Source organism: Anser cygnoides, chromosome 3, assembly GCF_040182565.1.
Source record: "Anser cygnoides isolate HZ-2024a breed goose chromosome 3, Taihu_goose_T2T_genome, whole genome shotgun sequence".
NCBI classification, from domain to species: domain Eukaryota; kingdom Metazoa; phylum Chordata; class Aves; order Anseriformes; family Anatidae; genus Anser; species Anser cygnoides.
The window spans coordinates 9,962,060-9,974,282 of NC_089875.1; the positions used below are offsets into that span (position 1 = coordinate 9,962,060).

Below are 12,223 nucleotides of genomic sequence, written 5' to 3' on the forward strand. Positions count from 1 at the left end.
TTAGAGGGAATAAAAATCAAGTGGCATGTACAGCGTTACTTAATATCCCCTCTGAAATGAGGGTTAAAAATGGATAATCCCGGGATGATTTTTGTCAGCAGTAAAATGAAACGTGGAAATTGAAAAGATTGGGATATCACTCTGGCAATCAAGCACTGCCAAGTTAATCCTTTTTCTTTTTTTCTTTTACAGGCAGAACAAATTATATATGATCATTTTTCTGATCCCAAGTTTGTCGAGCAGTTAATAAAATTTCTGTCTTTAGAAGACAGGAAAGGAAAAGACAAATTTAATCCTCGCAGATTTTGCCTTTTCAAGGTAAGTGAAGTTCAATAACTAAATTGCTTCCTTTTTGTAGATAATTATCTGAGTGTGGAAAAGCCACAGTTCTGGGCTTGTCTCTCACAGTTGAGAAATACTGATTTAAATGTATGTTGCTATGATTAATCCCATTAATCCTTTCTTCTGATTAACTACTTATGGAAACAGAATAATATAGAAGTCTGTAGGTGCTTGTATGTAATTCTGTTAGAAAAGCAATGTAATTTCACTTTCTGTATATTGAAATCTGAAGTGCTTCACAATCATACATTCTTCTAAAGAAGATTTAGACTGATAATGACTGAAGACCCTTTCACATCTTGTTTTACAGGGCCTTTTCAGAAACTTTGACGATGCCTTCTTGCCAGTTCTTCAGCCCCATTTGGAACGCCTTGTGTCAGACTCCCATGAAAGCACCCAGAGATGTGTTGCTGAAATTATAGCTGGCTTAATAAGAGGTTCTAAACACTGGACATTTGAGAAGGTGCTGAAGTAGTGTCTTTGAGTAGTCCTGAAAGTTAAGGAATAAGTTGGAATTATTAAACATGTTAAACCTATGAAGTTGAGGGCTTCTGATGTCTCACCAAAGTCCAAGAAAGGACTAGAAGACGTTGCAATACTTAATGCTTCATTGCCAAAACTTGAGTGCAGTTCATAGCTCAGTGTAGTGTCTGTATACTGCTAGGTGATAGTAAAATGCTACAGGGTATAATAAAGAAGTTTGCTATTGAGTAAGTAGCAAATCTGACCTGGTTTGGCATAAGTCTGCTTATGTTCACCTCAGACAATGACATCTTTATTTAGCCCAGACCTAGCTGTCTAGATTACTTTAAAATGCATTTTTGTAATTAAAAGTAATTCTAGGAGAACTGGATTTTTAATTAAGAAAAAAGAAAAAAATAAAGTCCTTTGGATGTGCAAGACTGCTCTCCTACCAAAAGTAAAGTGTGTGCAGTCTCTGTGTTTGTATTGAAATTACTGGGAATATGTTGCATATGGAGTCCACAGTATTTCAAAACACCTCGCAAACAGAATTAAAATGATTCCTGAGATCTTAACTCTTGTACTGGTTCCCTTTTACAAACATTATAGAATAGCTGCTTCTAGAAATGATGTTCTTTCCATGTTTTGAGAAGATAGAAGGAATTGGGTTCACACAGGTTAGGCAGCCATTTTGTCCTTAAATAGACAAATCTTGTCTTTTGCCTTTTTGCTGAGCAGGTGGAAAAACTTTGGAAGCTTCTCTGTCCATTACTTCGAACAGCTTTATCCAACATTACAGTGGAAACATACAATGATTGGGGCACATGCATAGCAACCTCCTGTGTAAGTAGTACATTTTTAGTCTTGTAAAGATATATCCAGATGATATAGCTTTGTATACAGATAATGTGTAAATAAGAGCTTTAGAAGTGTTTGGATATATTTTATCAGCTAAAGCTGAGAGCTGTAAATACAGTATAAAACTACCACTCATCTAAAATCTTACAGCTTTTGAGGAAACTTTGCTTTCTTCTGCCCTTTGCAGACAGTTAAATGTAACATTTCAGAAAGGAGATAAAGCCTTAATTTTCTAAGTATTTTAGAGGAGCTGTATAAGGATAATGCTCTTAAAGTGTGTGCTTACTGTGTGTTTATCACTGATCACTTTTTTTTTTCAAATTACATTTACTTTCTTGAAAGGTTATGCTGTGAAAAATTAGTCTCTAGGTATCTTCTAATGTAAACTAAAATGTCTACACACTGTGGTGGGCTGGGATTTGTGGGGTCTGAGAAGGAGGGTAAATGATAGGCCACAAATATCTTGGATCAGTACTTCTTTGAAGTCACTCAGCAAAATTTTGCATAACTTGTCAGCCAGAACCCTGACAAATAATTAGCAAAATTCCTGTGTCAAACATGATTATTCAAATATGTCAAAAAAAAATGAGCTAAATTGTTTTTCTGTTCCAAATCGCTATTTACCAAAGAGTTTAAAGCATGTTTTCATTTGTAGTTTCACTGTAATTTCTGCATACTGAGCTTCACTCTGAAAAAATTTTGCACTTGCTTGGTAGAGTAAGCCCAAAATATGCCAAGAAAATCTGTCAAAACTTTGCTTGTTTATACATTATACAAATCCCTGGTTTGTTTTATATCTCTGAAACCTGTTTATTTTTTAGGAGAGCAGAGATCCTAGGAAACTGCACTGGTTATTTGAATTGCTGTTGGAATCTCCATTGAGTGGTGAAGGAGGATCATTTGTAGATGCATGGTAAAATTTTAACTCTTCTGTTGTGGCTGAAGGAAAGAAGAGCATGGATAAAATACACTGAGACTATATTGTGCCAGATGGTTTGTAGAGGCAGGAAGCAAAAATACTCCTTTTCAGTCAGTTTGCCTATCCAATGGCAGTTCCTTCATTAATTTTTTTTTGTGCCCTTAAATCTAGTTAATAGAATGCTGAAGGTTTGGAACTAGCATAGCAGCAGTACTGTTCTTTAATTCTGCAGTGTTTACTGGTCTTTGCATGAAGCTCATTCAAAGATGCTTTTATGCATTGATGCATTCAAAATTTAAAACAAGGCTGGGGCGGGGGGACAACGAGAGAAGGGAGGAACAACTTGGTATGATTACAGATGTATTGTTCCTATTTCTAGCCGGCTTTATGTACTGCAAGGTGGCCTTGCACAGCAAGAATGGAGAGTACCAGAGCTGTTGCACAGACTGCTGAAGTACTTGGAACCTAAACTCACACAGGTTTACAAAAATGTCCGAGAGAGAATAGGAAGGTCAGTGTTCTCTTCTGCAGTTCTTGCTTTATTTATTTCTTCTGTTCATAGTATTTGGGTAACTGAGTAACTTAATAGCTACAGTGAAGCGGTGACTTATCTCTGTGTGTGAATTCTGCTATATAAAAATCACCTAAGTTACTGTTAACAGACTTGCTTCAGAAACTTAAGATGGCTTCTCCATTTTTACTTCATGTATATGGTTTATTATTTTTATGTATGAGATCTCTAAAGCTCTTAGAAACAAATTTACTTTGCTCAGGGCCTAATTAATTAGCTAACTAATTAATTAGCCATAACTATACAGGGAATTCGTTAAAGAGCATTTTAATGACTTAAGAGCTGTTTGCACATCTGTTTGGGGGAGGGACAGTTGTGGTTCAGTGACTATTTAGCCATGCTTGACTCACATATCTACAAAGAGAATGTGTGGAGTATATGCTTTTTTTACATAACTTTGAGTGAAGATAAGAGGAATTTGATTTTTGATATCTAGTACTTACAAGATCAACAAATTGATTTCTCTGAACCATAGTTGTGCTAAGCATGTTGTTTCTTTGCTTTATTTTAGTGTGTTGACCTACATTTTCATGATAGATGTTTCCTTGCCAAATACTGCTGCAACTAAGTCTCCTCGTGTCCATGAATTTACCACCCGAATACTTGAAAATCTTAAACCCCTCATGGAAGCAGATGAAGAAATTCAAAATCATGTTATGGAAGAGAATGGAGTTGGAGAACAAGATGAGAGAACTCAGGGCATTAAACTCTTGAAAACGAGTGAGTTACCCCCCATTTATAAACCTCATTAAGTATGTTAGGATACGATGATTAAGGACTGCAAATCATATAGTTTCAATACAGAATTTCGCTTCACAGATCTGTGCTGCAACAAGGAGATAGCTGTTTCAGGTTTGAGGTTTATAATGTCAACTTTAGAAGGTCCAATGTAACTGCTAGCGCGGGTCCACTAATGTAGCCACTCCTAGGCTACTCTAGCAATGAATTAGATGTATAATTTGTTGGGGGATTGTTATTATTTTTTACCTTCTTATTCAGTGATCAGCTCTCTTTGTTAAAATAGTTCTGAAATGGTTGATGGCAAGTGCAGGACGGTCCTTCTCTACAGCTGTCACGGAGCAACTCCAGCTTTTACCCTTGTTTTTCAAGGTATCCACTTTAATTGCTGCTATATTAGTCATGTTTGAAAACGTGATGTTACATATGAAGTTATAAGGCACTTGGTCAAAAAGAAAAACAATATCAGCAATGGAAAACATGCATATCGATGAGGCCCCAACTATTTTTTTATGCTAATGTACACTTACAGCTGGTAATTTAACCTGCTAAATGGTTTCCTGAAAATAACGAGTTGTAGATGAATGGTCCTGTATGTTTGTAATCTGGGGTGGAGGGGTGGGAATGGAACATGTTGAATTAATGAATGAATGAATGTTTCTGTTCTAATACTTCTTTAGTATTTTTTTCCTTTTGTTCCATGATTGAGCAATTCTTTCTAGGTGGTGGCACCTCTAATCCTTTGTATTCTTTCGTGAAGTTGGGTCATTCAGTGCTGTATATCTGAAATAATGCATATTTGCATGTCTTTGCTTTGTATAAACATCAGTCAATTATCCAACAATAACATGTTACCACAAACTGAAGTTTACTTGCACAAAAAGGAACTTGAAATACTAATAAAGATTTCAATTTTGGACCTACGTCTGAAATACTAAATGAATTGGATCTCACACCAGAAGAATTGCTCTGGGGAACAAAATGCATAATGGCACCCATTTAGTCCTGAAGAGCTTCATGCTAGCCAGACAATTTGGATAATACATGGTGCAGTACAGAAATGCTTAACTCTATCAGGTAGACTCTTTCTGAAGTGAACAGGGATCTCAATTCTGTTCACTTATTTTCAAGAGGTTACTGCTGAGAATATTTTAACATTATATTGATTCATTTTTTTCCTAGATAACCTAGGAAAATTTCCTATCATTGTCCTTCCAAGAGACTAAACTTTTTCCAGGATTCGGTTGTTAGCAATGCTTTATTACTGACATTAGCTTTTTCTTTTTTTCTTCCACATCTTTGATCTTGTTCTACAGATTGCACCAGTAGAAAATGACAATAGCTATGATGAGCTCAAAAGAGATGCAAAGATGTGTTTATCATTAATGTCTCAGGGTTTGCTGTATCCTCAGCAAGTGCCTTTGGTACTTCAGGTGCTAAAACAAGTAAGTCTGGTCAAAACAGCTCAAAGCTTCAGGCTTTCTGATGCGTTGTGCAGTAGCTTTGTTATTTTGTTTGTTTGATCTAACCATTATTATTATAAATGAATGTTTAAATAAAAAATGTATGCTTTGGAAATTAAGAGTGCATGAAACAAAAAATATCTGAAAGAGGAAGGTTACCTTAATTTCAACTCTTCCCAAAAGCTTTTTTAAAAATATTGTTAGCTTTGTCTCCTACTTGGTCTTCTTCACATTCTTGTTTCTTTTAATATTTATTATATATTTTTTACTTGTAGACGGCAAGAAGCAATTCTTGGCATGCTAGGTATACCATATTAACCTACCTCCAGACCATGGTGTTCTACAATCTCTTTATCTTTCTCAACAACGAAGAAGCAGTGAATGACATTAGATGGCTGGTTATAAAACTCCTGGAAGATGAACAGCTTGAAGTAAGTAATATCTTTTACGAATACAAGTAATGTCTTTCACAAATACAAATTCTGTACAAATACACAGAAGCGAAGGCTTGTATTTAGTGACATGAGTTTATGTATGTTTGATCATATTCAAGCTCAGCGAAGAATCTTCAGCATTAACCTACCGTCTGCTCCATTTCCCCTGCACCGTTTGCAATGCTTTTTGGTTTTTTTTTGGTATGGTATTTATTTATTGGTGGTGGTTATTTGTATTTGCACTGTTAGCAAATATCAATGAAATCCTTCTTTGGGATGTTTCAGTGCTTTTTTTCTTTCTAGAAGAAGGCAAAAATTGTGGAGTGTGATACACCTCTGCCAAAATAAAAGTCCTGCTTTAGTTCTTCCTGAAGCTACATTTAAAGCAGCAGTTCTACCTGAGATGTGAAGCTTACTTTTGTGAACAGGGAATTGAAAATAATTTGAATATATGAGTTAAAACTTATGGCTGAAAAGGTTTGACATTACAATCTTTATAAGTACATGTAAATACTTAGAGAACAGCACTTAGACTGCTTACCAACCATGCCAGTACTAGTCTTCATATGACCTCTCGTGATTCGTGTCACTATTTGTTTTAATGATCTGGAAAGCAAAAGCTGGCAGTCCTAGCTAAGTTGTTGCACATACCGGTCAGAACACTTACCTCATGATCTCATATAATTTAGAAAAATACCTTTTACTCACTTTAATATACTCTATTTAATTATTTTTAATGTAGAAAAGTATTCCTCTGTACTGCAGAGATGCAAATCAAAAACTTACCTGTGTTCATAACCACTTAGGATCATGATGTTACCATGGAAGCTTTCACATTTCTCTGAAAAAAAAATCTGGCCTGTTCTTGAAAATAATTGGCAAGGTGCAGTATGTTGCAGAGTATTATTTATTTATTTATTTATTGTTAAATGCTGGATTTTTAAGATGAGTACCATTTCAGTAGGACTCCCTGCTTTAAGTAGTGTTTGGTATCTTTACCCTGTGGAACTGAGATTTTTTGCTCTCGGTTTTCAAGACTTTTTTTTGCTTATTTTGATAAAAGGTGCCTGACCTAATCATCCTGTCCACCTTGTTTTTTGTTTTAATATACAGTTTACACTTTTAATATTGCTAGTATTTTTCGTTTGTTTTTTCCTTGTTGCTGTTTTGTAAAATGATTGCAAAGACTTTCACAAATGACAATCTCAGATGGCTACGGTGAACGTGAAATAGCAGTGTGACAGCAATGCATAGTGAACATGGGTGATAGGACAGTCTGGCTTCTATCAAGTACAAATTCCATGCATCCAGCTTTAAGCATATGTGTCGAGGATTAAAGGGTGCTATACTTAAATGGAATTATAGGAAATTCTACTTTGGAAGGTCAATGGACTTGGCTGGACTGCTATGGCTGTAGGCACTAATGTGACCCTGCTGCTAGTAAAGGGAAAGAGAAGGCAGTCCAGAAAATTGTCTCTGTGTACAGCAGTATAACCAGTGCTGAATGTCATGTCTAATTTTCATGCAGTCAGTGCAGATGGAGGGAGCAGCAGGAATGATTTGCTGTTGGGAAGCATGTTTTGCAGTAAATTGTTCTATGTACTCAGAAGTAGAGAAGTGAAAGTGACTGTGTTCAATCTCAGGTTATAAGTTTCAAGTGATAACCAAGTTAATCTGAAAGCATACATTTTTTTACAATTTTATCAGCCAGAATTCAATTTATAAAAATATGAAACCATATGAAACACCTACCCAGATAGCTTCCTAGATCAATATACTATATACATAGTACCTACGTGTCTTGAAGAATTTTCCATATTACACTGCAATATTACAGTAACTGGAGTATTTTCTTTTTTGTGTAAATTGTTCCTTGCAAATACTACACGTAAGTTTTGCTTGTGCTGTTGAATGGTGTTTGCCTTGTTACTTTTTGCTTTGATACTGTGATAGTTTTGTAGACCTTGGTCAGTCAGTTCTGAATAGCACCTACCAAAAAAAAAAAAAAAAAAAAAAAAACCAAAAAAAACATGCTTGGATGCTTGGTTGGAAGTGTGTTCTTCTGCTGCTCCTTTTAGGTTTTTGCATTCTATAAATCATGTGAGTATGATGATCTGTAAATTATTTAGTGTCAGATGTGGTGATTGATTAGCTTCTTAATGTCATTTTAAAGGCTTTGCTTCTAGGTATTCTTGCAGCAAAGCATTCCTTTTATTTAGCTTATTAATTTATAAATGAAAACAGTTCTAATACAGCAAATAATGATGTAAACAAGTACAATTCACTGGGGAGCTTGCTCACTTTACAGCCAAGCTTCTTCCTATTCTGCATTTTGCATTAGCACATCATGTTTCATTTAATAGCTTGGCTCTTCAGAGACTCACAAATTGCTGATAAGCAATTCTGGCACATTTTCTCTTCATATTTCTTTATGCTGTTAACAAAGTAGATTACGTTTGAATAATATGTTGTAGAAATTTAAGTGAAATGAAGTGAAGTCTCAAGAGCTTATTGTTAACTTACTATGTTTAATTATTGTAGCACTAGCAGCTAAACTCACTGCTTTGTGGAAGTCCAGAACACTATGTTCAAGGATATAATTTATTATAATCTGCTACATTGGATTCAGAGTGTTGGTGGGTGTTTGTACTCCACATAGACAAATGTTCTGTTTACAGTTGGTGGTAACAGTATGTACTTACCAGTAAATCTGTCAACTGCTGTCAGTGTTTCAAGCTGATTTGGATTTCGAGATAGTAAATGTTCTTGTCAGCCTGCAATTTATTTTAATTTGGAAGAGAGTTCCTAAGGAAATCCAAACTAAATATGGTCTTACACTTCTATAACTTTATGCTCTGTGGGGGTTTTGAATAGATGAGGTGAATTAGTAAGACTGATGGGGTTATACTTGCTAGCAAGTGATTGGGTTTTAGTTGTCTGTACTTGTAATCCACTAGCAGTGCATAGTAGCTATTTTATAAGGAATGGGAAAGCAAATCTATTTTGAATGAATTGGCAATTAGATGAAAATTGAGTTTAGTCTCGTTTGTTTGGGTTTCCATGTTAAAAAGGAATATTTTTTCCTGTGATTCCATTTTTATTCCAGTAGTTTAAAAAACAAACAAAAATTCACACACAAAAATACTGTTACTCAGGTCAACCAAGTAAATAATGCTGGAATATTAAGGAACTGAATTGTTGATCGTGAAGCACTGAAGTTAATTGTCATTTATTAACCTCATGTTACTTCTCAAAAAATTCTTGTGTTACGGGTAGAACAGAATCAGCTTGGATGACATTTTGTGAACATAGGCTTTTGGAAAGGCTCTTCTGCTTTTGTCAATTCTAATGTCTTCACATACATGTAGGTCATGGGAGGGAAGAATGCTTTTGAATAAAGTATACTTTTTTTTTCTTGAAAAAGAGCTAGCATTAATACAGAGACTTAAAAATTTTGTAAAGCAGATAGAGAATTTGGGATGGGTATCGTGTTTTAAAGGTATTTTCTAACTATGTAAAGTTAATCTAGTCTATGATAGGTATTTCTTGACAATTGAGTTAAATTACAGCATTTGCTTAAGTAGTACGTCACTTTCTAACAAATTATGTAAAGGTAGTTCTGTATTGCAGTAGAACACTTTTTTATTAATTTTGTTACGAGCCATATGGTAAGCTAGTAGTTTATTATCTGAGATAACAGGATAGTATTTTTAAAACGTTTCTTGGTCAGAGTTTGGTAACTTGGCCAAATCAGATGTGCCTAAAAACATAATAAAAACTTGTTTCTTGCTGTTCGTGTTTGCTTAGTAACCGTGGTATGTGCTGTCTCTGGTTATAGGTGAGAGAAATGGCTGCTACCACTCTAAGTGGTCTTCTACAGTGCAACTTCCTCACTATGGATGGTCCCATGCAGACCCACTTTGAACAGCTGTGCAAGATGAGGTTGCCAAAAAAACGAAAGCGAGACCTGGGTTCAGCTGTGGATACAATTCCTTCTGGTGGTAAGAAGATTGTTTCAGACTAAAACCATATATTTTGAGAGCAGGTTTGGAAGAAATAAAAAGTTTTTGCTACTCTTAAATGGTTATTCTGCAAGCACTCCAGATAGAATTGGGTTTATCCTGTGATTAAGCAATATTTAAAAATAAACACAAACTCGGAGAAACACAAGGCTGGTTGCCCATGCAAATTTTTTTCTTTCTAAGCATTCGTAACCTGTAATGGGTAACCACATGTTCTTATGTACCTTATTCTCTGTTTCTGTGAATACAGTGCAGTCCTAATCTTTGAGAAGTGCTTTGAGAGTTTGCTATACAGCATAAATGATGAATAAGAATACTACAAAAAAAATACACAATGTATTCTTAGGTTAAATTAATTTACTACTTCTCCCAGAATTAAAACTTAAGAGATTATTTGATTTCCCCTGTACACACTTGACATAGTTAAGATGACGGGGGATATTTATTTCCTCAGTAAATATAATTTCTTAGCTGCCATAACATGTTTTCACTGCTCACCTACCTTATCTTCTGTTTGTTAGCAGTGTGTTTTTAACAAAACTTAGTTAACCTTTGTTAGAGGCCTGGCTTCCTGACCTTACAATTAGTGTGTCTGGGTCACGTTCCTTTGACCCAGAAAGACTGAGTTTCCATGTCATCAAGTAGCTCTGATATTTGAGAGAACGTTCTTAACTTGGGAACAATGGAGATATAGCTCATGAGTAACTTACTGTATAGATACTTAGGTTCTTTTATCAAAGAAGCTCTCTTGAAATGTTTATAAAGTATACAGAAGTTACAGATAATTTTTTTTACACATTCTTCCACTAAAAATTAAAGATGTAAGAAAGCAGAAGCAAGGTGGAGATCCACAGACTTCTGTGAATTAGACTATACAGTCTGTAAAACCATCTGGTTTCCTGCAGAGATCTTTGTAATGTTCCAGGGTTGTTGTTGCTTTTTGTTTCTCTTTTTTAAAGAAAAAAAACTTTAAGTTTGACTGTCTCATGAAGTGATGGTTTAGATAAAATAGTTGCACCTTACCAAATGTAATATTCTGTAATTGTAGACTTGGTTAAACGCCATGCCGGTGTGCTAGGACTTAGTGCGTGTATTTTGTCAAGTCCGTATGATGTACCCACCTGGATGCCACAGCTCTTAATGGATCTCAGCGCCCATCTTAACGATCCTCAACCTATTGAGGTAAAAACACTTCATTTTACTCTTTAGTATACCATGTCTAAAATATGCTTATTCATCTGCTTTCCTATATATAAATTTAAAAATGCCATTAAGAAACTTACTTTCTGCTGCTTTGTATTAAGTATATAGTTTAATTCACAGACAGACTTTCAAGTATTTCTGTGGGATTCCTGTTCTTGCTTTCAAACTTAAAGCTTAAAAAGCTGCAAGAGCTATACCTACAGTGAGGAAATAGTTTTGCTTGTCTTTTTTTATCTTAAAATTGTTACTTCTATATATACCTACAAAGATAGAATTGGGGGGGGGGGGGTGCCTAGAAAATATCAAACTGAACAACAACAACAAAACACTAAAATTTTTAAAACAAGGTTTCATAAGCAACTCTAGAAATGAGTTTTTAGTGAAGCAGTTACTTTAACTATATTTTTGCTTTGTGTATTTTGTTTTCTTGACCTTTTCTGTGTTAAACATGAATTTACTTGCTGAAGGATTCCTTAGATTTAACAGACTTTGCTATGGTGTGTTTTCCTGAATCAAGAAACTGAACTGAGTGGACTTAATTATTTTAGTAACAGAAGATTGTTGTTCTCTGATTTGATTTTTCTGCGTGCCTTCTGTTTTAGACTCATCCACTGTTTCTCATGTTTTGAGACCTGAACCATTCCTTTGAAAAACTTGAGGAAAAGGGGAAAACAATTTCACATATACTTCACAAGAAGCTATTAATTTTTTTTCAAATTTGAAATTGTTGGTCAAAGAATTCATTTTGTAAGAATGTTGGAATTGTGATGCTAGTCAAAAGACTATAACCAGAACTGAAAAAATTAAAATACTAAATTCTTCAGAGCCAGTCTAGCTTCTGTAGTTGCTCAAACACTTCTCTCAGTATTATTTTTGTTTAACATTTGTTTTGCCATGGAGCTTAAATCTACAATTGATACAGATCAATACTGATTGTCTCCTGTGCAGATGACTGTGAAAAAAACACTGTCAAATTTCCGGAGGACCCATCATGACAACTGGCAGGAGCATAAACAGCAGTTCACAGATGACCAGCTACTAGTGCTTACCGACCTCTTGGTTTCACCGTGCTATTATGCATAGATAGGTAAGATTTTTTTTTTGGCATAAATTAACAGAAACAGCAGTCTTATGAAATCTACTCTAGCTCTCCAATCTAACATAGTGTAGGAAGGAATCTTTCAACCACAGGGAGAATGCCGTCACCAAAT

At 35.1% G+C, this 12,223-nt stretch overlaps 1 protein-coding gene across 3 annotated transcripts in view; it reads left to right on the forward strand.

Annotated features, from left to right (window-relative positions):
• Window positions 1–12,223, forward strand: part of PSME4 (proteasome activator subunit 4) — a 77,377-nt gene that overhangs the window by 63,026 nt on the left and 2,128 nt on the right. For all 3 annotated transcript variants that reach the window (XM_066995422.1, XM_066995421.1, XM_048078954.2), the window contains 12 exons: window positions 193–318; window positions 653–805; window positions 1,543–1,647; window positions 2,484–2,575; window positions 2,961–3,092; window positions 3,664–3,872; window positions 4,177–4,262; window positions 5,207–5,335; window positions 5,629–5,784; window positions 9,626–9,788; window positions 10,858–10,991; window positions 11,961–12,099. In XM_066995422.1, coding sequence (XP_066851523.1) covers window positions 193–318; window positions 653–805; window positions 1,543–1,647; window positions 2,484–2,575; window positions 2,961–3,092; window positions 3,664–3,872; window positions 4,177–4,262; window positions 5,207–5,335; window positions 5,629–5,784; window positions 9,626–9,788; window positions 10,858–10,991; window positions 11,961–12,095 — 1,620 coding nt within the window. In that variant the 3' untranslated portion in view covers window positions 12,096–12,099. The remainder of the gene's footprint in view (window positions 1–192; window positions 319–652; window positions 806–1,542; window positions 1,648–2,483; window positions 2,576–2,960; window positions 3,093–3,663; window positions 3,873–4,176; window positions 4,263–5,206; window positions 5,336–5,628; window positions 5,785–9,625; window positions 9,789–10,857; window positions 10,992–11,960; window positions 12,100–12,223) is intronic.